Genomic DNA, 24,625 nt, shown 5'->3' with positions numbered 1-24,625 from the left:
ATGTGGACTCCTAATTTCAAGCCGGAAATAGAATCTACTCTTGCTCTTGTTTGGATCAATCTCTCGGATCTGAAATGGAACTGCTTTGAGTGGGATGCGCTTTATCGAATTATGGAACCAATAGGTATCCCAATCATTATAGATAAATCCACCCTTTCCAAAACAAGTCCTACCATATCCAAACTCAAGGTTGAAATTAATGTCACCAAAGCTTTGCTTCATGAAGTGCATATTGATATTATGAATGAAAAAGGCCAAATGGAATCCATCATCCAGAAAGTTGAGTATGAATATATCCCTGAATATTGCAATCATTGTAAAATGCAAGGGCATAGTGACCTAAATGCAGAATTCTTCATCCGAAATTACGATAAGGTGTTATAAATGCTGCAAAAAAGTGAATGAGAGTGCTAAAGGAAAGGAGAAGGAGAGTGCTGATGTCCAAGAAAAAAGGTCTAATTAAATGCATGTGGATGGAAACACAGTAGCCAAATCAATTATAAAAACACAAGGAGATGCATCTATGAAAAGGGATAATTCTGAGTAAGAAGAAGGATGACAAACTGTGATCAATGGAAAAGGTAGGAAAAAAGTCATGAATAAAACAAATGGACATATGAATGTCTCAGACGTACCGACCAACAGTGGCTTGAAGGATACTAATCAATTGATGACAACAAAGGGAGTCTGCAAAAAGAATAATATTGATAACTCTATTCCTAAGGAGCCCCAATAGATGAATGATAAAACTATGTTTCCTATAGAGGTTGAAGTACAGAAGATGGAGAAAATTATAAGGAAGCCAATTATTAGAAAGACAAAGAGACAAAATAAAAATACTCTCTTTACAAAAACCGGCCCACCTTATGAAAGAAAATGGTAGAAATAAGCAAGAGAAGTTGGCAAAGATTTAACCAAATCTGAGACCAAGTATAATAGCCTCTCTTCTGTATTAGCTAATATAACAACTGAAATAGAAGGGAATAGGGAATTGGTAATGCAGGAGGTGACGTATCATGTTAGGCCACCGGAGGTTACAATCAAAGATCCAGATAGCAAGTGTATAGATGGAGGAATAATAAATTGTACTTCTTAGGGATGTAGTCCTTTACCAGGAGGTCTAGGACCTCAAAATCGGCCTCAAGCTCTAGAAACTACTCAGGAAAGAAGTAAAGAGTATGAAGGAAAATTATTGGTACAGGAAAGGAACCCCAATAATGGTACTAACTTGGTTGATGAGTACTCACATTTTGAATCTGATTTAGAAGTAGAAGTGGAGGAAACTCACCTATCAAATGAAATTGAATCAACATCTGATAGTGAAATACTTCACTTAACCAAGATGAATAATATTTTGGGAGTCAACAGCGGTAAAGTATTTTCTCAGGACCACCAAATGGTTACTGGTCAAAACAATCTATCACCAAGAGGAGTTAACAGTGGCTCTATTATTTTTTCCAAAATGGGATTAGAAAATATTCATCATAGGCTTAACTTCCCTAAATTTAAATGATTAACATTTTATCATAGAATATCAGGAGTGTTAGAACACCAAGTTCTGTTGAAAGGCTCAAGACTCTTAAAAATGAGTACAATATCACTTTCATTTCCTTACAAGAACCTTTTGTCGAAGCAGAGAAGATGAACACTTATATGAGGCACCTGGGTATGCAAGGTTGCCATGCTAATCTCAACAACAAGATTAGGCTATTTTGGTCAAATGAGTTTGATATTGTTATTCTTGAAGACTCAGAACAACAAGTCACATGCAAAGTCTCCCACATCGGCTCCTCTATCATTTTTCATATCTCTATGGTATATGCTAAGTGCAGAACTACCCTAAGGAGAGACCTGTGGAGCGAGCTGTGTAATCTTTCCAATTGAATTATTGGTCCTTAGGCTATCATTGGAGATTTTAATGTCATAACTGATTCTGATGAGAAGTTTGGTGGTTCTCCTTATAGGATTGACAAAAGCTTTGACTTCCGGCAATGCTTATCGGAATGTGGGATGCAAGAAGGTCTTGTAGGAAAACAATTCACTTGGTGTAATAATAGAGGGGCGCCTGATACTATTTGGAAAAGGCTCGATAGAATGGTGTTCAATTCTGAATGGTTTGACTTATATAATGGAACCATTGTAAATTATTTAGCTAGTGCATGTTCTGATCATGTTCCTCTGTTAGCGCAGTTTAAATCTACTTCTGACTAGTATGTAAGGTATTTTAAATTCCTCAATTTTTGGACTAAACATGAAGGATTCATGGAAGTCATTAACAACATTTGGGATGGTGAATGCATTGGTAATATTATGTGGAATCTGCACCATAAGCTAAAGTTAACTGCCTCCAAACTTAGCACATGGTCCAGAGAAACATTTGGAGATATCTATGAAGATCATAAAAGATTGGAAAGTGAGTTGATTAGGCTTGAAGGTTTTTTTAATCTCTGATAATGATGGAGCTGGAAGATCCAATCTCAACAAAACTAGAGCGGACTATATAAAGTATCTTAAAATCCAAGATGCTATTCTTAGACAGAAAGCAATGGTGAAGTGGTTCACTGAAGGTGATTATAACTCAGCTTACTTTCATACTGTCATTAAGGACATGCGAAGGAGATTGAGCATCAACAAGATTCATAATGAGAATCACCAATGGGTAGAAGGGACTAGAGAGGTATCTGAAGCTGCTATTAGACACTTTCAGGGTATTTTTTGTCAAGAGCTTGAATTTGATGATTACTCTGACCTTTATGACATTGACCCCATGATCATACAGGAGGTCAATAATGATTTGATTTCACTCTCGAATGAAGAGGAGATAAAGAATTGCATCTTTTTCATGGATCTAGATAGTGCCCCTAGGCCTGATGGTTATACTGCCAAATGTTTTCAAGTAGCATAGACAAAAGTTACACTAATCATTACGATGGCCTTGAAATCTATTTTCTGTGGGGCAAATCTACCTAAGTGGTTTACCCATACTTGTATTGTTCTATTAGCCAAGGTTGCTTCACCTCAGCACTTTAATGACATTAAACCCATTAGTCTATGCAATGTTGTTAGCAAGATTTTTGCTAAACTTCTCAATGACAGGCTATCTAAAATACTGCCTAAGATCATTAGTGGGAATCAAAATGGCTTTTTAAAGGGAGATCTTTAACTGCGAACATACTGCTTGCCCAAGAAATCATCCAAAATATTGCCAAGCCTAATCGAGACGGTAATGTGGTGCTCAAACTTGATATGGCCAAAGCCTATGATAGAGTTTCATGGCCATACTTATGCAATCTGATGAGAAGAATGGGTTTTAATGAAGTATGGATAGATATCATATTCACACATGTCTCTAGTAATTGGTATTCCTTACTTGTCAATGGTAATAGACAAGGCTTCTTTCATTCCAAGAGGGGACTTAGGCAAGGAGATCCCATTCAAATATCTTGGTTCCCATCAGTCAAGAGAATTAAGGAGATTACTGGGATGGAGCATAAGGAGTTTCCCATCAAATATCTTGGTTGCCCCTTGTATGTTAGTAGGAAACAGATAGCCATCTTCTCTGAGTTGGTCACCAAAGTGTTGCAGAAAATTTCAGGTTGGCATGCTAAACTTTTATCCACTGGTGGCAGAGCTATTCTGATCAGACATGTTTTGTTCGACCTTTCGGTCCATCTTTGTCACGACCCAAATTCTCCCTCTGTGAATCATCATAACGGTACCTAGTCTCTACGACTAGGTAAGCCAAACACTTGTGCAAATGAAATGAAAAACATGAAAATTAACAGTAACATGAATAGATATTTTAATAAGCAATTGAGATGTTGCTCGGCATATACAATAATCAACTCTCAAAATATACATGACACTCCCAAGACCCGAAACACCATAAGTCACAAGTTTCTACGAAGTTCTAACTGTTCTATATATCAATGTCTATAGAAATAAGAGAAAAATCAACATAGGGGGATACAGGGGGGACTCCGAGGATCTGCGGGCGCGGAAAAATATGCCTTGAAGTTCTTCAAAAATAGAAGCGACTGAAACTAAGGACGAGGCTGGTAAAAGGAACCTGGATCTGCACACGAAAAATATGTACAAGAAATGTCGTGAGTACACCATAGTGGTACCCAGTAAGTGCCAAGCCTAACCTCGGCTGAGAAGTGACGAGGTCACGTTAAGGTCCTACTGGTATATAATAAATAAGTAGGAGAGTATAACAATATAATAAGTGACTGGAATTTGAACAAGGAGAACATAGCAAAGTAGCAATGTAGAACACTGGGATAAACAACAGGGGATCTCCCGAGATACCGTCTCGTAGTCCCAAAATAAAAGTACAAGGACATCTCCCGAGGTACCGCCTCATAGTCTAAAAAGTAAATATGCAGGGAGAACTCCCGAGGAACCGCCTAGTAGTCTCAAAAGTAAATATTCAGGGAGATCTCCCGAGAAACCGCCTCGTAGTCTCAAAAGTAAATATGCAAGGGGATCTCTCGGGATACCGTCCCGTAGTCCCAAAGTAAATACGTAGCTCAAACAAATGAATATAACAGTTACAACAAGAAAACCTATAATTTAGACTAAGTACAAGTCAAAATAGAAGCGGGATTTACTAAACATGCTGTAAAGAGTTTAAATATGCAATTAGGACACGTAGACATGTTATTCTAGGATAACGTGATAACTACACATGCTAGTATACATCGATAAGATGAAAACATGCTATTACTCGGTAAACATCAGGTTTTTTCACAAATAGACCGTGTACGCACTCGTCACCTCGCGTACACGGCGCTCACATATCATAACAACACCAAATCCTAAGGGGAGTTTTTCCACACAAGATTAGGCAAGCCACTTACCTCGAACCAAGCTTAATCAATCGGTAACAATGCTTTTTTCACGAATATCCGGCTCTGAATGGCCCAAATCTAGACAAAATCAATCACATACTATAAATACAACTTTAAGAAATCAATCTAATTAATGAAATAAAAGCTAAAGCAAGAAATAAGAAAATTTCTCCAAAAAGTCTCCCCGGGCCCATGTCTCGGAATCGGGTAAAAGTCACAAAATATGAAGACACCAATTGATTGAGCTTGGTTCGAGGTAAGTGGCTTGCCTAACCTTATGTGGGGAAAATCCCGTTAGGATTTGGTGTTGTCATGATATGAGAGTGCCGTGTACGTGAGGTGACGAGTGCGTGCACGGGCTATTTGTGGAAAAACCTAAGTTTTACCGAGTAATAGCTTGTTTTCATCTTATCTGAGTATACTAGCATGTGTAGTTATCATGTTAGCCTAGAATAACATGTCTACGTATCCTAATTGCCTATTTAAACTCTTTGCAACATGTTTAGTAAATCCCGCTTCTTTCTTGACTTGTACTTAGTCTAAATTATAGGTTTTCTTGATGTAACTGTTATATTCATTTGTTTGAGCTGCGTATTTACTTTGAGACTACGGGACGGTATCCCGGGAGATCCCCCTTGCATATTTACTTTTGAGACTACGAGGAGGTTCCTCGGGAGATCTCCCTGCACATTTACTTTTGAGACTATGAGGCGGTTCCTCGAGAGTTCTACCTGCATATTTACTTTTGAGACTACGAGGAGGTACCTCGGGAGATATCCTTATACTTTTATTTTGGGACTACGAGATGGTATCTCGGGAGATCCCCTGCTGTTTATCCCTGTGTTCTGCGTTGCTACTTTGCTATGTTCTCCTTGTTTAAATTCCAATCTCTTATTATATTGCTATACTCTCCTGCTTATTTATTATATACGACTAGGACCTTGACTGACCTCATCCCTACTCGGCCGAGGTTAGGCTTGGCACTTACTGGGTACTGCTGTGGTGTACTCATGTCCTTTCCTGCACATATTTTTCATGTGCAGATTCAGGTTCGTTTTACCAGCCTCGTCCTTAGTTGCACTCGCTGCTGTTTTCGGAGAACTTCAAGGTACATCTGCCCGCGCCCGCAGATCCTCGGAGTCCCCTTATATCCCCCTATGTTGATTCTTCTCTTATTTCTATAGACACTGATGTATAGAACAGTTAGAACTTCGTAGAAGCTTGTGACTTATGGTATTTCGGGTCTTGGGAGTATCATATATATTTCGAGAGTTGACTATTGTATATGCCGAGCGGCATCTCAATTGCTTATTAAAATATTTGTTACTGTTACTGTTAATTTTCATGTTTTTTATTTTATTTCTGCAAGTGTTAGGCTTACCTAGTCGTAGATACTAGGTGCCGTCACGACGATTCACGGATGGAGAATTTGGGTCGTGACAAGTTGGTATCTGAGATCTAGGTTCATAGGTGTCGTGAGTCACAAGCCGGTATATTAGAGTCTCGTGAATTGATACAGAGACGTCTGTACTTATCTTCGGGAGGCTATGGAACTGTTAGGAAAAATTATGCGTCTTTGATTCATTGTCGTGCGAAATTTATTGGCATCAAAAAAATTCTAAACTTCTGTAATCTATTCTTTCTCACAGATGATGAGGACCCGTACCAGAGGATCTGATGACCAGGCACCCGCGCCCCCTGCTAGAGCCGCCAGAGGCCGGGGCTGGAGTAGAGGAAGACCACGCGGTGCAGCCAGAGCACCCGTACGAGCTGCGACAGAGGATCCCCCAGCAGCTCCAGCTGGAGGGTAGGCACCAAAGGTTCCTATTGCTTCACTAGCCCTCCAGGACACTCTAGCCCAGTTCATGAGCATGTTCAGCACCTTAGCTCAGGCTGGATTGATTCCATTAGCTCCCACCACATCTCAGGTCGGGGGAGGGGCACAGACTCCTGCATCTCGTACTCCTAAGCAGAGGTTCAGGTTGATCAAGCCCCAGAGTTCATTCTTATGCCGTCGGTAGCTACGGTTCAGCACGAGACTAGGACAGTCGCTTCTGAGGCGGATGAGCTCAGAATTGAGAGGTACAAGAAGTACCACCCACCTACCTTCAGTGGATTGGCTACATATGATGCTCAGGGTTTTCTGGAGGATTGTCATCGTATTCTCTGTACTATGGGCATAGCAGATACGAGTGGGGTTTCTTTTACCACTTTCCAGCTTAGAGGAGCAGCCTATTAGTGGTGGCGTGCTTATGAGTTGAGTAGTCCGGATGAGGCAGCTTCACTTACATGGATTCAGTTCTCGGACATGTTTTTGAGAGAGTATGTCCCTCAGAGCCTCATGGACTCATGGCACGTGGAGTTTGATCAGTTGTGCCAGGGTGCTATGACTGTGTAGAGTATGTAATTCGCTTAAGTGATTTGGCCCGACATGCACGGGCCTTGGTTGCCACAGTTCGAGAGAGGGACGACAGTTTATTGAGGGATTCTACCCCAGTATCCGGATTAGTATGGCCAGGGAGTTGGAGATGGATATCCCTTATCAGCAGGTTGTGAGTATTTCCAGGAGATTGGTCGGCATGCTTGCCCGGGACCGAGAGGAGAGAGAGGCCAAGAGGTCTCAAGAGACTGGTTCTTATTCTGGAGCTCGTGCCCCAACAGCTTGCCATGGTAGGGGTTATGTGAGTCGCCCTGTTCATTCAGCTCTTCTAGTCACCAGTGGTGTTTCAGCCCCTTCTAGGCCCCAAGAGCCTTATTATGCACTGCCAGTATCTAGTGTGCCTCCTGCTCGGGATGCTTTTAACGGCCAGTCTAGCAGACCTGGCCCGAGTCAGTCGCAGTAGCCACGCCCTCCGAGGGGTTATTTTGAGTGTGGCGACACCCTCTATATGGTGAGGGATTGCCCTAGACTTAGGAGGGTTGCACCTCCACAGACTTCTCAGCCACCACGTACTCCACCGGGTCCTCAGGCCATGATTCCAGCACCAGCTAGTGCCCCACCTGCTCAGCAAGCTCGAGGTGGAGCTCGGGGAGGTCGAGGTTGCCCTAGAGGGGGAGGCTAGGCTAGGTATTTTGCTCTTCCGTCTCGTACAGAGGAAGTTTCTTCCACTCTGTCATTACAGGTATTGTTTCGGTCTGTCATATAGATGCGTCAGTATTATTTGACCCGGGCTCTACATATTCCTATGTGTCCTCTTATTTTGCCTCGTATTTTGGTGAATCTCGGAATTCTTTGAGTTCCCCTATTTATGTGTCTACTTCTTTGGAGATTCTCTTGTTGTGGACCGCGTGTATCGGTCGTGTTTGGTTGCTCTTAGTGGTTTTGAGACCAGAGCCGATTTATTATTCCTCAGTATGGTAGATTTGGATGTTCTTTTGGGCATGGATTGGTTGTCGCCCCATTATGCTATTCTTGATTATCACGCTAAGACTGTGACGCTGGCTATGCCAGGTTTACCGCAATTAGAGTGGAGAGGTACCTTAGAGTATACTCCTAGCAGAGTTATTTCATTTATTAAGTCTCACCAACTGGTTGAGAAGGGGTGTGACGTACTTAGCTTATGTGAGTGATGTCAATGTTGATACCCCTAGTGTTGAGTCAGTTCCCGTAGTAAGGGATTTCCCATATTTGTTTCCAGTTGATCTTCCGGGTATGTCGCCCGATAAAGATATTGATTTTGGCATTGATTTGTTGCCGGGAACTCAGCCCATCTCTATTCCTCCATACCGTATGGCTCCTCCTAAGTTGAAGGAGCAGTTGCAGGAGTTGCTTGATAAGGGATTCATTCAGCCCAGTGTGTCACCTTGGGTGCTCCGGTCTTGTTTGTAAAGAAGAAGGATGGTTCTATGCGTATGTGTATTGATTATCGCCAGCTGAACAAAGTTATAGTGAAGAACATGTATCCATTGCCTCGTATTGATGACTTATCTGATCAGTTACAGGGTGCCAGAGTGTTCTCCAAGATTGACTTACGTTCAGGCTATCATCGGCTAAAGATTCGGGAGCCAGATATCCCGAAGAATGCTTTCAGGACCCGATATGGTCACTATGAATTTCTTGTTATGTCTTTTGGGCTAACCAATGCCCCAGCAGCCTTTATTTATTTGATGCATAGTTTATTCCGGCATTAACTTGACTCCTTCGTCATTGTGTTTATTGACGACATTCTGGTTTACTCCCGGACTCGGGAGGATTATGAGCAACACCTGAGGACTATGCTTCAGAATCTAACAGAGAAGAGGTTGTATGCAAAATTTTCGAAGTGTGAGTTTTGGCTAGGCTCAGTGGAATTCTTGGGTCATGTAGTATAGAGTGATGGGATCAAGGTAGATTAGAAGTAGGTGGAGGCAATGCAGAGCTGGCCTAGACCGTTATTAGCTACGGAGATCCGTAGTTTTCTTGGGTTGGCATGGTATTACCGTCATTTTGTTGAGGGGTTCTCATCTATTGCAGCACCTATGACCAGGATGACCTAGAAGGGTGCTCCGTTCCGATGGACAGAGGAGTGTGAGGAGAACTTTCAGAAGCTCAAGACAGCTTTGACTAAAGCCCCAGTTTGGGTATTGCCTACAGGTTCAGGGTCTTACATTGTATATTGTGATACGTCGCAGATTGGTCTTGGCATGGTGTTTTATGCAGGACGGTAGGGTGATTTGCTATGCGTCTAGACAACTGAAGGTGCATGAGAAGAACTATCCTGTCCACGACCTTGAGTTAGCAGCTATTGTTCATGCCCTGAAGATTTGGCGCCACTATTTGTACGGTGTTCCTTGTGAGATTTACACTGATCATCGGAGTTTGCAGCATCTATTCAAGCAAAAGGATCTTAATTTGCGTCAGTGAAGGTGTTTAGATCTACTTAAGGATTATGATATCACCATTTTATACCACTCGGGGAAGGGCATGTGGTGGCCGATGCTTTGAGTCATCGGGCGGAGAGTTTGGGGAGTTTAGCATACCTTCCAGCAGCAGAGAGACCCTTAGAATTAGATTTTCAAGCCTTAGCCATCCAGTTTGTGAGATTGGATATTTCTGAACCGAGTCGAGTGTTGGCTTGTATGGTCTCTTGGTCTTCTTTTTATGATTGCATCAGGGAGCGTCAGTATGATGACCCCCACCTGCTTGTCCTTAAGGACACGGTTCAATACGGTGATGCTAAGGACGTCACCATTAGAGATAATGGCATATTGAGGATGCAGGGCATGCTATGTGTGCCTAACGTAGATGGTTTGCGCGAGTTGATTCTTGAGGAGGCTCACAGCTCACGGTACTCTATTTATCCGGGTATCGCGAAGATGTATCAGGACTTGAGGCAGCATTACAGGTGGAGGAGGATGAAGAAGGACATAGTGGAGTATGTGGCTCAGTGCCTAAATTGCCAGCATGTGAAGTATGAGCATCAGCGACCGGGTGGGTTGCTTCAGAAGCTAGAGATTCCGGAGTGGAAATGGGAGCGGATCACTGTGGATTTCGTTGCTGGACTGCCACAGACTCAGCGGATGTTTGATGCGGTTTGGGTGATTATGGATAGGCTGATCAAGTCAGCTCATTTCATTCCTGTGATGACTACATATTCTTCCGAGCAGCTGGCTCGAATCTACATTCGTGAGATCGTCATGTTTCATGGCGTACCTGTATCTATCATCTATGATCGGAGTACGCAGTTTAGATCACGGTTCTGGAGGGCTATACAACATGAGTTGGGTACTCTAGTGGAGCCGAGCACAGCATTTCACCCTCAGACGGACGGACAGTCTGAGCGTACTATTCAGATATTAGAGGATATGTTTCATGCTTGTGTAATGGAGTTTGGAGGGTAGTGGGATCAGTTCTTACCATTTGCAGAGTTTGCCTACAACAACAGTTATCAGTTGAGCATGCAGATGGCACCGTGTGAGGCTCTATATGGTAGGCGGTGTCGGTCCCCAGTGGGTTGGTTCGAGCCGGACGAGGCTAGATTATTGGGTACAAATTTGGTGCAGGACGTCCTGGATAAGGTGAAGGTGATTCAGGATCGACTTCGCACATTCCAGTATAGATAGAAGAGTTATGCAGACTGGAGGGTTCGCGATGTAGCATTCATAGTTGAAGAGCGGGTCTTGCTTTGGGTATCGCCTTTGAAGGGCGTTATGAGGTTCAGAAAGAAGGGCAAGCTGAGCCCAAGGTACATTGGTCCTTTTGTGGTGTTGAGGCATTTTAGGGAGGTTGCTTATGAGATTGCCTTACCTCCCAGCCTAGCAGGAGTACATCCGGTATTCTATGTTTCTATGCTCCGGAAGTATCACGGTGATGTTGGATTCAAGAAGATCATCATTACCAGGTGGAACAAACCTCCTGCATTTATTTGTGAAATTAAACTCGGATGAAAGTTGCAAGAATGGTTTATGTGGAGGAGGAGTTATAAGGGACAATTTGGGATGCTTGATTGCTGCGTTCACTTTTAATTTAGGCCCTGGAGCTAGCAACTGGGCAGAAGCACAATCACTGTTGTTTTTACATAGTATTTTGGCACAGAACGATTCAAAGCTATTGGTGGATTGCCTTAATGGAAACAATTGTGTCCCATGAAGGATTTCAGATGAGATTAATGAGCTTAGAAGTCTAAGGGAGCAAACCGTTTTTAATTTGAATCATTGCTTCAGGGAAAGCAACCGGATAAATTAGCTTCTTTAAGCCATGATTCTTTACAAAATCAATTGTTCCACAATTTTGATGAGCTACCAAGGCAGGTCAGAGGTATAATAAACATGGACAAATGGAGCTTACCTGCTTTTCGAATTGTTGATAAAAGAAGAACAGATATTACCTTTGAGCCACCATGAGTTTTAGATTCATGAACTCTGTTTTGGATTGATGAATAAGAAATGCAGTTATTTCAACAACAACAAAAAAAAAAAACATAAGTCTGTTTCTAATGCAATAATATGGACTAGTATTTTTATTTGTCAAGACAAAGTCATTTCGAGTCCCTACAGTACAAGAATTGACGTAACAGAATGAGAATGTTCATCGCTTCACATTGTTCAATTAGTCTTAAGGTGTCATTATCTTGAATTACTCAGATGCCATCATATCAACATGACGTTTTTCCTCTCTTAATCTGTTGGAATTTTTATTACTTCAATAACCTAGACAAGGAAACCGGCTGTTTTCCGACATAGAACCAACACCATATAACCACCAATCGTCGCGTTCTCCATTGGTTTCAAATATTGTTATATAATGTGACTGTTATAGATAATTTTGACTATAATTTTGTGTAAGTTTATGTCATCAGATTTGTCAAGGATAATGCAATTACAAGGCAAGAGCTCCAGAAAGAAGTTCCGTTAAATGAACTTATTATGATCGTAAATTACATCATAAAGAGTAATTAATACAACAACCCAGTAATCCACAAGTGGGTTTTGGGGAGAGGTAGTGTGTACGCAGACCTTACCCCCTACCCTGAGCAGTAGAGAATAATTTCCGATAGACCCTCGGCTATGAAAAGAAACAACAGAACAATAACAAAAGAGTAATTAACACGAGTTCCTGAATTCATAAACGAACTTATATAATACGATCTAAATTATATTACAAAGATAATCACATATAGTAGATATCAAGCCAGTAAAGTAATAATAATAACAGAATATATACATAAATATACTATTACCTATTAATTATCAATACCACATAATCTTGTCATGATAGCAGATTTTAGGGCTTCCTTGTTTGAATATTCATCAGGAACCCTAATCACGATATCTTGAAGCATCAAGTCTTTAACACTGGAAACGCTTGCATGGTAAATCTGAAACTCCATTTCTCTAAACACATTCATCAATCTTGCACATGGGAAATTTACATCCAAAGACTGAACCCTAATTATGGCTTCTGTTCCTATAATCTTAACTTCCATTTCCATTCCATTTCGTCCCCCGTTGCAGCTGGAAAATGACTTATTATTAGCTGGATTAAATACCGAAGAAGATGCACTATGAGAATCGTGTTGCTCTATAATATTGTTCTTAGGTTTCTGGGACTGGATTTTGGACTCTAAATCTTCAACTTTAACTTTGAGTTCTTTGATATAAGTAACTGCATCTGCTAGTAAAGAAGCTTTGTCCATTTTGGATACGTATGGAACAACGCTCCTCAGAGCATAGAATCGATGATTCAATTTTTCCCTTCTTATTCTCTCTGCCTCGACGTGATTCATCGCCATTTCTGATCGTCCTATTATTATACTGCTCGAACCAGCCTTACGTTTCCTTGACCGATTGATATTGTTTATCGCGGAGGACTCATTGTCGAAATCAGAATTCTCAAATTCCGCCGTTTCAGTAATCATTTCTTGCTTTCTCTTATCTGGCACTTGTTGTGGTGATCCGCCTCTTTCCTTCTGATGATCTCGCAATGGAACTGTTGAGACATAAAATAATTAAGTTATTGAAAGCTTATGTTTTTTAACAACATATACTTTTAAATTAGAATGGAAGTCTCTGAGCAACGGTAAAGTTATTTTTGTGTAACCTATAGGTTATATGTTCGAGCCATGGAAGCAGTCCATAATACTTGCATTAAGGTAGACTGTTTACATCACATGTGATATGCTTTTAAATGAGATAGATCACATATTCAATCATACGGTCTTGAACTCAAATCTCAAGGACACTGGAAAATAAAATATATTTCCACATGTTTGGCTCATAAGCAAGAATTAGGCTCACATGTGAAGGGGTGTATTAATTAAGACGTACTAATATAATTACATAATTAATGATATGCTCTCCGTGATTGCGATTTAACTTTTAGATGAAATGATCATACAATTCGATTTAAACAAAATCAAAGCTCGAAATACCTTGATTGATGGGTAGATGAGAAGTTATATTGTAATTGTTAGATCCAAATAGAGACTTGATGAGTTGAAGAAATTCCCAATTTTCTTGAATAACATCGGAGGAACCCAATTCAACAACACCACTAGGAGTAGCAATACAAACTAGTGTACGAATTCCATGCAAATCAGCTTCTTTAGCTCTCTCACAATTGTAAAGCTGCAGTTCATAATGACTAGCCAGCCACACCTGTGTGGCCGAGGAATAAGCTTGTACGACGAGTTCATCCTCAGCCACGAAACACTGAGGCATAGATACAATATAGAACCACTCAGAATCTGTAACGTTGGTTTCAACAATTCCATCCAAACCAAACTTCTTTTGAAGTTGATGGCCAGTTTTCGCCGAACTTATGTCCTTAGTTCCGCGAAAATGGCCATCGCCCCAAGATAAGATAAGGCGGTTATTAACATCTTTTGTCGCTTGCCAGAAGATGGAATAAACCCACCATTCTTGACGACTGTGGACTATGTACTGAAGGATTTTTTGAAATGCGTTAGGTTGTGAAGTTGATGAAGTAGTAGAGATCAAGTTTTCCATTTTCAGCTACTACTAATTTTTTATGTTTCCTAAGAGGGATAAAGAGAGAAAGAATCTTAATATCAAACCTTAATACTTTGTTCGCAGAGAGTTTTGGCTTTAATAGATGCCTTTTTCATCAGTAATAGTACGTGCGCAACAAAGACTTGGCACCATTTTCACGTGGTCTTTAAGTAGATTGTTTTATTTTATTTCGTGTGAATTTAGACGTTTGTTATATTCCCTCAATTTTATTTGATATGGGCGGTGTATGAGTAAATATGGAGTTTAGAGAAGAAAAGACTTTGACGTATATCAAAAGTACCGCTAAAACTTGTTTTTCTGAACATGTGAAATTTCTATGACTATAACTAAAAGTATGTTAATATTAAAGATAAAATTAGAATTTAAAATTTAAAAGTTTTCAAATATATATTTTTGATAAAAGACTAGAAAAGAGAGCCAGAAGAGGAATCTTGTAGGAATAATTAATTGATTTCATACGTGTATATATATATATATATATATATATTTGCCAAATTATACTAACTTCGTTTCAGTTTACGTGAACCTATTTTCTTTTTGGTCCGTTCAAAAAAGAATGACCCCTTTCTAAATTTGGAAATAAATTTGCTTAAACTTACAATTCTACCCTTAATGAGAAGCTTTTATAACCACACAAATACTCTGGGCCCCTTTTTGAATAGGATCACAAACAAATTCCAAAAGTCTTCATTTTTTCTTAAACTCCGTGCCCAGTCAAACATATTCACATAAATTGAAACGGACGAAGTATGTATTAGACCATAAAAACTAAAAGGGTATGCACGTAATTTGACTTAATTGTCTTTTTGCAGTCCCTTGTGTTTGTTTTTCGAAATGCTTCCCAAGCTATAGTCCGTAGCGGAGCCAGAATTTTTATTAAGAAATGTCAAAATATATAAAAATAAACATACTAAAAAATTAAAGAGAATCAATACATAGTATACATATATAAAATTTATTTTTTATCTAGCTACACAATTTATTTTTCTCGCAAAGGGGTGTCATTTGTAAGGTGGCTCCGCCACTAGCTATAGTGCTATACAAACAAACTCTAATTAAAATATTGCAAAAGTTTCAATCATCATACGATATATCCATCTCACTCAAACATGATCTTATATATGTTATTTTGGATTCAAGATATTCACCTATTTTGGATTATTTTATTACTGGAATTTACTGTATTGTTCTTTTAGACTGGAGTTTTCGTACCGCTTAGTGATTTTCTATTTCACCATTGTATCTTTGATACTTCTATTTTCTAATTAAATTCATTTAATAAATTAAAAAAACTTAGGGGCTAGTATTATATTTCAACGCCATGCATCGTTGTACGCGTTTACAAGCATGTCTCATAAGTTGTTTTTTCGTCTAAAATGATGATTATACATGCGTGGGAACTTTCATTGTAAAATAATTGCATATTTGACATAGTTGATGCCAAAACGGTCTCTTGTCAATTGAGGGAAAGAGAAGAGGTGATACATTATTTTCATTCTTTTATGTATAATTTTATTTCCAGAATATTGTAACTTATAATACTTTTTATGTAATTTTTAAAAATATAAATTATGTTTAAAAATATTTAAAATTTTACGTCCAAATTCACAGTCAAAATTAGGAAGTTCGATATTTCTATGACTATGACTAAAAGTATGTTACTATTAAAGATAAAATTAGAATTTAAAATTTAAAAGTTTTCAAATATATATTTTTGATAAAAGACTAGAAAAGAGAGCCAGAAGAGGAATCTATATATATATATATATATATATATATATATATATATATATATATATATAGAGAGAGAGAGAGAGAGAGAGAGAGAGAGAGAGAGAGAGAGAGAGAGAGAGAGAGAGAGAGAGAAGACCTAGCAATTTTATTCATCCAATCTTGCCCAAAATCCTCAAGAATCATGGAAGCCCCTCCAAGTGCTTCCCAAGCTATATAGTGCTATACAAACAAACTCCTAATTAAAATATTGCAAAAGTTTCTATCATCATACGATATATCCATCTGATTCAAGATATTCTCCTATTTTGGATTATTCTTTTTACTGGAATTTACTGTATTGTTCTTATAGACTGCAGTTTTCGTACCACTTAGTGATTTTCTATTTCACTATTGTATCTATGATACTTCTATTTTCTAATTAAATTCATCATGTTATTCTTATATCTGTTTTTTAATAAATAAAAGAAACTTAGGGGTTAGTATTATATTTCAACGTCATACATAGTTGTTGTACGCGTTTACAAGCATGATGCCAAAACGGTCTCTTGTCAATTGAGGGAAAGAAAAGAGGTGATACATTATTTTTATTCTTTTATGTATAATTTTATTGCCTAGTTATTGTGACTTTATAGTACTTTTTATGTAGTTTTAAAAAATATAAATTATGTTTAAAAAAATTTAAAATTTTATGTTCGAATTCACGATCAAAATTACGAAGTTTGACTCTTGATTGACAGAGGAAATACTAATTATTACGAAGTCAATTCCATTGCATTTATCTCTCAAACCTCAGCTTGTGCATGCGAAAATCCCTTTTTTAGGTGGAAAAACATTAAAATTAAATATCGAAACCTATTAATTTATTTTATTAGGAACATTCTACAATAATGCAGGAATTAAAAGTACAACATGCCGGAGTGTTGATTCCTTCTAGCTAATGCAGGCAAAATCGATCTTTGAGATTTTGGACATTTTTTTATTTTTTATTATCCCACTCAATTTATCATAGATCCTTGTCGATTTTTTTATGTTTTTTATTCAACAATTTATTGAAGTTAACGTCTCTCGTGAGTGACAACAGAGTTTCATTAAAATTGTATACGGCCGAAATTGGGCATACCTGATTTCGGTGGTGGCAGGGGAGTTGCCTCGAGGATAACCTCATAATAGATCGGGCTCGAGCTCGAAGATAGAACATCAAGCTTGAAGGTCGAAGTGTTCATTGAGATCGAGGTCAGCAACAATCGAGATCAAGCATGACTGATTTCGAGTAAGGCGTAATAACAGAATGGCGAGATGTCAGTAATCGGTCGAAGATCACGGCGAAAACTCCGGAACAGATCAAATCAAAGCGGTTATTAGTGCCAATTATGGGATCTATTTCCGTTATTAGAGTTGTACCTTATTTAGGATTTCTCTATTATATAAAGAGGGATCTCATTCACTTGTGGGGAGGAACGATCATTATTCAGTGATAAGAATATACACATACACTGCTTTCTTTGTTATGCTTACTGTTCATCGTTGTTTGCTCCATCCTCTACTGTTCTTATTAACTAACTTCAAGACTATCTCAAATCGAGGTCGAAGGCATTGTTTGTAGACCGGTTTGATTTATTTTATTGTCCAATTTATCTATTTAATTCGTCGTTTATCGATTGATACTGGTTCAAATCACATATCCTTAAAACCACAATATAAGTTTAATTGTTACTCAATTTTCAGGGTAAACAATTTGGTGTCCACCGTGGGGCTAAAGATAATAGTGATTGTTCAGTACTGATTCTGATAAAAAATATTATTTTACGCTTGTTCTTGTCAAGTATATTTGCTTTCAGGTTAAAACATGTCAAACTCACAAAACGCATCCACACACGGTGACAATGGCCTCGGATTCCATGGTGAAAACGAAAATGTGATTGCTCCAGGAGTCAAGGTGCCACAGGCTAATCTCGGGGGAGAACCGGTTGCCAACCCATTCGATGTCAGTTCGCACGTTGTTCTAAACGCGAACCTAGGCACAGATCTCGATGGCAGTGTACGCAGAGAAGGCCGATCTAGTGGCCAAGGAACACATGGCAAAAGAGACGAAGGAGTCAGTCTCCAAGTGATATTCGAGATGCTTCAGGCTCAGCAAGCCGCTATTGCTCAGTTACAAAATTAACATAGAGCTCCGAATAGGGTCGAGCCGAAAATTACTCGTCGTACCGAGCCAGTACCGGAAAGGTCGAATGATCCTGCGGTAATAAAAATGCTCAAGGAGCTCACCAAAAGAATTGAATCAGGGGAGAAGAGAATCGAAGCCAACGATAAAAAAATGGAGACATATAACTCTCGAGTTGATCAGATACTGGGGGCACCGCCAATCTTGAAAGGGATGGATTCGAAGAAGTTTGTACAAAAGCCGTTTCCTCCAAGTGCGGCTCCAAAGCCTATTCCAAAAAAGTTTCATATGCCAGACATACCCAAATATAATGGGACTACCAATCCCAATGAGCATGTTACTTCATATACATGCACCATCACGGGTAACGATTTAGAAGATGATGAAATCGAATCTGTGCTGTTGAAAAGATTCGCAGAGACCCTTGCGAAGGGAGCAATGATTTGGTATCATAACCTGCCACCAAATTCCATCGACTCATTTGCCATGTTAGCAGATTCTTTCGTAAAGGCACACGCCGGGGCCATAAAGGTCGCAACGAGGAAATCGGACCTTTTCAAGGTAAGACAGAGGGATAACGAAATGCTGAGGTAGTTCGTGTCTTGATTTCAAATGGAACGCATGGAGTTTCCACCGGTCACAGATGATTGGGCCGTTCAAGCTTTCACTCAAGGGCTGAACGAGCGGAGTTCGATAGCATCACGTCAGTTAAAACAAAATTTGATCGAGTATCTAGCTGTAACTTGGGCAGATATGCACAATCGATATCAATCGAAGATCAGAGTCGAGGACGACCAATTAAGAGCCCCTTCTGGTTCAGTACATCCAAACAGTCGGTAGTTAAAAACCAGAGGGACATCGACAGGGAGCCAAAATCGAACAGAGACCAATATCAACCATACACCGCAAATTGAAGGAACAATGGTTCAGGACGCAATTCTGCCTGGAACGATCGAAGAAGTTATCGAGGATAGAATTCTCGGGGACTTATGAGCAAAAACGGTTTTGACAAGTATGCCGATCCCATAGAGGCACCTAGGTTATTGGAATATAACTTTAGCATCGATGCATCGGGCATTGTATCGACAATTGGAAGGATCAAAGATACTAGGTGGCCCATACCCATACAAACCGATTCTTCCCAAAGAAACCCAAATTTGATGTGCAAGTATCATGGCACGCATGGTCACAAGACCGAGGATTGCAGGAAATTAATGGGGGAAGGTAGCCCTTCTATTCAATAAGGGCCACCTCAGCGATCGAGCCAAGAATCATTTCAGAGAAAGGGATGCCAACAGGAAAAATAAACAGGAGGAACCCCAACATGTCATTCATATGATCGTCGGTGGGGTCGACATTCCACAGGGACCTATATTCAAATGCACTAAGGCATCAATCACTAGGAAAAAATGAACCCGAGATTATGTGCCCGAAGGCACTTTATCATTCAAAAATGAAGAAGCATAAGGCATTTCTTAGCCCCACAATGACGCTATGGTAATTTCTATCTTATTAAATAAAGTTCAAGTTAAGCGTGTTTTAGTGGATTCAGGTAGCTCGGCGAATATCAACCGATCGAGGGTCGTGGAGCAGCTCTGCCTAAAAAATCAAATTGTGCCCGCAGCTCGGGTCCTAAATGGCTTCAATATGGCTAGCGAAACAACTAAAAGGGAGATTATTCTACCGGTAAATGTGGCTGGAACCATTCAAGATACCATGTTCCACGTAATCAAGGGTGACATGAGGTACAATGCCCTACTTGGAAGGCCTTGGATCCATAATATGAGGGAAGTCCCTTCGACTCTCCACCAAATGATGAAATTTCTGACGTCGAACGGTGTAAAAACTGTATACAGGGAGCAGCATGCTGCAAAGGAAATATTTGTGGTCGATGAGGTAATGCCAATATCGACATTATCAACCTCGGAAAGGTCTAGCATCAAAGGTAAACAAGAAGTGAAATAGCAATCACAGCCACCAGCCTCGACCGAATCGGGGAGGCAGGAGATAGAATAAGAAGAGGAGGATTTTCTGACTCGTTGGACTTTTATTGTTCCCGAAGATTTTGACGCCACCAAATCAACGGTCGAAGAGCTGGAATAGTTTATATTGATCGAGTACCTGCCTGAGCGAAAGGTATACCTGGGAATGGGATTAACCCGCGAACCCAGGAAAAAGCTTATTCAGTTTCTTATTGATAACATAGATTGGTTTGCTTAGTCCTATTTAGACATGACAGGGATCCCACCGGAGATAATGACGCATCGTCTAAGCCCAGACCCTAGGTTCAAACTGGTGAAGCAAAAGAGAAGACCCCAGTTCGAGGTAAAACACACATTCATAAAGGACGAGATAACTAAACGTCTCAAAATAGGGTCCATTCAGGAGGTGAAATATCCCGAATGGTTAGCCAATATAGTTGCAGTCCCTAAAAAAGGGAACAAACTTAGAATGTGTGTAGATTATAAGGATTTAAACAAGGCATGCCTTAAAGATTCTTTTCCACTGTCTAACATCGATCGCATGATCGATGCCACGTCCGGCCACGAGATTCTTACTTTTCTCGATGCCTATTTCGGGTACAATCAAATCCAAATGAACCCGGAAGACCAAGAAAAGACTTCATTCATCACCAAGTATGGAACATATTGTTATAATGCAATGCCCTTCGGGCTAAAAAATGCAGGAGCTACTTACCAACGCCTAGTAAATAAAATGTTCGAAGAACAAATAGGTAAATCAATGGAACTTTATATTGATGACATGTTAGTTAAGTCCCTGCACGCAGATGACCATTTGGCTCATTTGCAGGAAACGTTTAAGATTTTAAGGAAATACAACATGAAGCTCAACCCCGAGAAATGTGCTTTCGGGGTCGGTTCGGGCAAGTTTTTTGGTTTCATGGTATCGAATCGGGGGATCGAAATCAACCCCGATAAAATCAAGGCCATCGAAGACATCACCGTCGTGGACAGTGTAAAAGCCGTGCACAAGCTAACTGGACGGATAGCTGTCTTAGGCTGATTCATTTCGAGGTCGTCGGATCGAAGCCACAGATTTTTATCTCTACTCAAAAAGAAGAACGATTTCTCATGGACCCCGAAATGCCAACACGCATTAGAGGAATTGAAGCAATACCTATCGAGCCCACCACTGCTTCACAATCCAAAGGCAAATGAGAAACTTTACTTGTACTTGGCAGTATCGGAAATCGCGGTAAATGGTGTCCTAGTTCGAGAAGAGCAAGGTACGCAATTTCCCGTTTATTATGTAAGTTGAACCTTAGGAGAAGTAGAAACTAGATATCCACACTTGGAAAAATTGGCACTTGCACTGATAAACGCCTCTAGAAAGTTAAGACCATACTTTTAATGTCACCCATATGCGTATTAACCACTTACCCACTTTGTAATATTTTGCACAAGCCCAAACTATCAGGCCGATTGGCCAAATGGGCCGTCAAACTCAGTGGGTACGGTATCAAATATCAACCCCGGACGGCCTCAAGTCTCAAATTTTAGCGGACTTCGTGACCGATTTCACGCCAACCCTCGTACCCGAAGTTAAAAAGGAGCTCTTGTTAAAAGCGGGTACATCATCAGAGGGGTATGGACCCTCTTTACAGACGGTGCTTCGAATGTGAAGGGGTCCGGGCTAGGCATCATTTTGAAGCCGCCCACGGGTAACACTATTAGGCAATCTATCAAAACTTCTAGGTTAACTAATAATGAGGCCGAGTACGAGGCCATGATTGCAGGTCTTGAGCTAGCTAAAAGTTTGGGAGCAGAAGTCATTGAAGCCGTGTGTGACTCTTTACTGGTGGTGAACCAAGTAAACAAAACCTTCAAAGTTTGAGAGGATAGAATGCAAAGGTATTTGGAAAAACTACAAGTAACTTTGCACCGTTTCAAGGAATGGACTTTACAACATGTACCTCGAGAACAAAACAGCGAGGCCGATGCACTTGCAAATTTGGGGTCATCGGTCGAGAAAGATGAGATCAACTCGGGGACAATTATTCAACTCTCAAGATCCGTGATCGAGGAACGTCATGCCGAAATAAACTCTACAAGCTTAACCTAGGATTGGAGGAATAAATATATTGAATACTTGAAGAATGGAAAGCTCCCATCGGACCCTAAAGAGTCGAGGGCCCTACAAACCAAAGCTGCTCGATTCACATTGGCCGAAGATGGGACATTATACAGAAGGACATTTGATGGACCATTGCCAGTATGCTTAGGACCAGAAGACACCGATTATGTTCTATGAGAGGTCCACAAAGGCACTTGTGGGAACCACTTCGGCGCCGAATCACTGATTCACAAAATCAGAAGAGCAGGATACTATTGGGATAGCATGGAAAAAGACATTAAGGAGTTTGTTCAAAAATGTGATAAATGTCAAAGGTTTGCACCGATGATCCATCATCCCGAAGAACAACTTCATTCAGTCCTATCCCTATGGCCATTCATGAAATGGAGAATGGATATCGTCGGCCCTCTGCCATCGACCCCAGGTAAAGCTAAGTTCATTTTATTTATGACTGGCTATTTCTCTAAATGGGTTGAAGCACAGGCGTTCGAGAAAGTGAGAGAGAAAGAGTTATAGACTTCATCTAGGATCACATCGTATGTTTATTTGGGATACCCGCCGAAATAGTGTGTGACAATGGAAAATAATTTATCGGCAGCAAAGTGACAAAATTCCTCGAAGACCACAAAATAAAAAGGATATTATTAACGTCGTATCACCCTAGTGGGAATGGACAGGATGAATCGACGAACAAGACTATCATTCAAAACCTAAAGAAAAGGTTGAACGACGCTAAGGGGAAATGGTGAGAAATTCTACCCGAAGTCCTTTGGGCATATCGAACAACATCAAAGTCCAGTACGAAGGAAACCCCGTTCTCCTTAGTATATGACTCCGAAGCCTTGATTCTAGTCGAAGTCGGGGAACCCAGTGCCAGGTTTCGACACACAACAGAAGAGTCAAATCACGAGGTTATGAATACTAGCCTCGAATTATTGGATGAAAAATGAGAAACCGCACTCGTTCGAATGGCTGCACAAAAGCAACGAATCGAAAGATACTGCAATAGGAGAACCAACCTTCGCCACTTCAGAGTTGGGGACTTAGTCCTGAGGAAAGTCACCATCAACACTCGAGATCCTAATGAAGGGAAGCTCGGCCCAAATTGGAAGGGACCCTACCAAGTCCTCGACATCGTCGGAAAGGGATCTTATAAGCTAAGCGCGATGGACGGCGAACAACTGCCAAATAATTGGAACATATCGCTTCTCAAACGGTATTATTGCTAAGGTATGACTTTATACCCTTTTTTCATTTATATATTTGACACTAACTAATTGTAGGTGTTCGATCGAAGACATCGAGACCTCAGGTTTTAAAGCACGCGTTGCACTCTTTTTTCCTTAGATCGGGTTTTGTCCCAAGTGGGTTTTTCCGGCGAGGTTTTTAACGAGGCAACAATTATGTGCTACCTGGGGACAATTAAACAGTATCCAAGGCTTCTTTACAATCAACCTCGAATACTGGGGGGCATTACCCTCGGATGTTACACTTTCGAGGAAAATACTTCGTGTCAAAGGGTCTCGATAGAGAAACTTTGTAATGGGCCAAACGGTCGAATGAACCGTGTCCGTATAGATTAGTCGAGCCCCGATGGCAAAACATGTACGCATGTATAAATTATACAAAGAAGCATTCTTTCTATATCAAACATCTTGTGTCTCAAAGAAAATTTTCTATTATACAAGCTCCATACTTATGATTTTGTGAGAAATGGCTCAAGGGCCAAGTGCAAATATACCTCATACACTCGGGGACTGCCGCCGACGATCAACATATTCGAGTAATCTAAACTCAAATTCATAAGACCTCAAAGAGGCACCCCTATATCTATAGGCTAAGGCCATCATTCTCGGGGACTAACACTTCGAACAAGCTCGAAGTGTTATTGGGAAATAAGCCCAAGAGGCATACCCAAAGGCTACGGCCAAATTAAGGTGGCTCAGAGACGCCCGAAGCCTGCAATAAAAATAGGGCTTCGAATTCTTTGAAAAACTGGTTAAAAAAGGCTATCCTCGGCAAGTGATCAAAAGGGCTTCAATAAAATCAGTCCTCGAAAAACCTTAAAAGCTATCAAATTATCTTAACACAAACGTGCTAAGGCACAAAACGCAAAGGGGTTTCAATCGACATCGAACCCTCAAAAAACCCAATGGGTAAAGAATACGTGTTAAGGCATAAAGAAATATTTTTTTACTTAGTCTTCTAAGACGAAAAAGGGAAACTAAAGAGCCTAAGGGCCAATACACTTAGAGTTCGAGATTTTTTTCTCACTCAATTCGGACCTAAGGGTTTCACTATTCCGAGCTCAAATAAAACTGACTTGAAT

General features: G+C 40.2%; 2 protein-coding genes across 2 annotated transcripts; one reads left to right on the top strand and one right to left on the bottom strand.

The window, feature by feature from the left end:
• Positions 1-2,211, top strand: LOC142169944 (uncharacterized). The gene is made up of 4 exons (XM_075231888.1): positions 1-375; positions 1,097-1,375; positions 1,531-1,815; positions 1,900-2,211. The coding sequence occupies exons 1-4, from the start codon at positions 1-3 to the stop codon at positions 2,209-2,211; spliced, it is 1,251 nt and encodes a 416-aa protein (XP_075087989.1).
• Positions 2,212-12,514: 10,303 nt separating this feature from the next.
• Positions 12,515-14,336, bottom strand: LOC107778130 (transcription factor bHLH14-like). The gene is made up of 2 exons (XM_016598334.2): positions 13,703-14,336; positions 12,515-13,260 (listed from the first exon to the last, which is right to left on the bottom strand). Exons 1-2 carry the CDS (start codon positions 14,277-14,279, stop codon positions 12,515-12,517), a joined length of 1,323 nt encoding a protein of 440 aa, XP_016453820.1. The 5' UTR covers positions 14,280-14,336.
• Between the last annotated feature and the right edge of the window lie 10,289 nt (positions 14,337-24,625).

The sequence above is a fragment of the Nicotiana tabacum genome, chromosome 15, assembly GCF_000715075.1.
Source record: "Nicotiana tabacum cultivar K326 chromosome 15, ASM71507v2, whole genome shotgun sequence".
Taxonomy (NCBI): Eukaryota; Viridiplantae; Streptophyta; class Magnoliopsida; order Solanales; family Solanaceae; genus Nicotiana; species Nicotiana tabacum.
The sequence above is the reverse complement of the archived record's forward strand: the minus strand, read 5'-3'. Positions and strand labels throughout refer to the sequence as shown.

Bases quoted from the DNA above. Each gene is read 5' to 3' on its own strand.
- LOC107778130 (XM_016598334.2), bottom strand. From the start codon at position 14,279: ATGGAAAACTTGATCTCTACTACTTCATCAACTTCACAACCTAACGCA. The intron at 13,261-13,702 runs GTATTTCGAGCT...ATGTCTCAACAG, and splicing joins TCATCTACCCATCAATCAAG to TTCCATTGCGAGATCATCAG.
- LOC142169944 (XM_075231888.1), top strand. From the start codon at position 1: ATGTGGACTCCTAATTTCAAGCCGGAAATAGAATCTACTCTTGCTCTT. The intron at 1,376-1,530 runs GTATTTTCTCAG...ATTTTATCATAG, and splicing joins TGGGAGTCAACAGCGGTAAA to AATATCAGGAGTGTTAGAAC. The intron at 1,816-1,899 runs GTATATGCTAAG...ATTGGTCCTTAG, and splicing joins TCATTTTTCATATCTCTATG to GCTATCATTGGAGATTTTAA.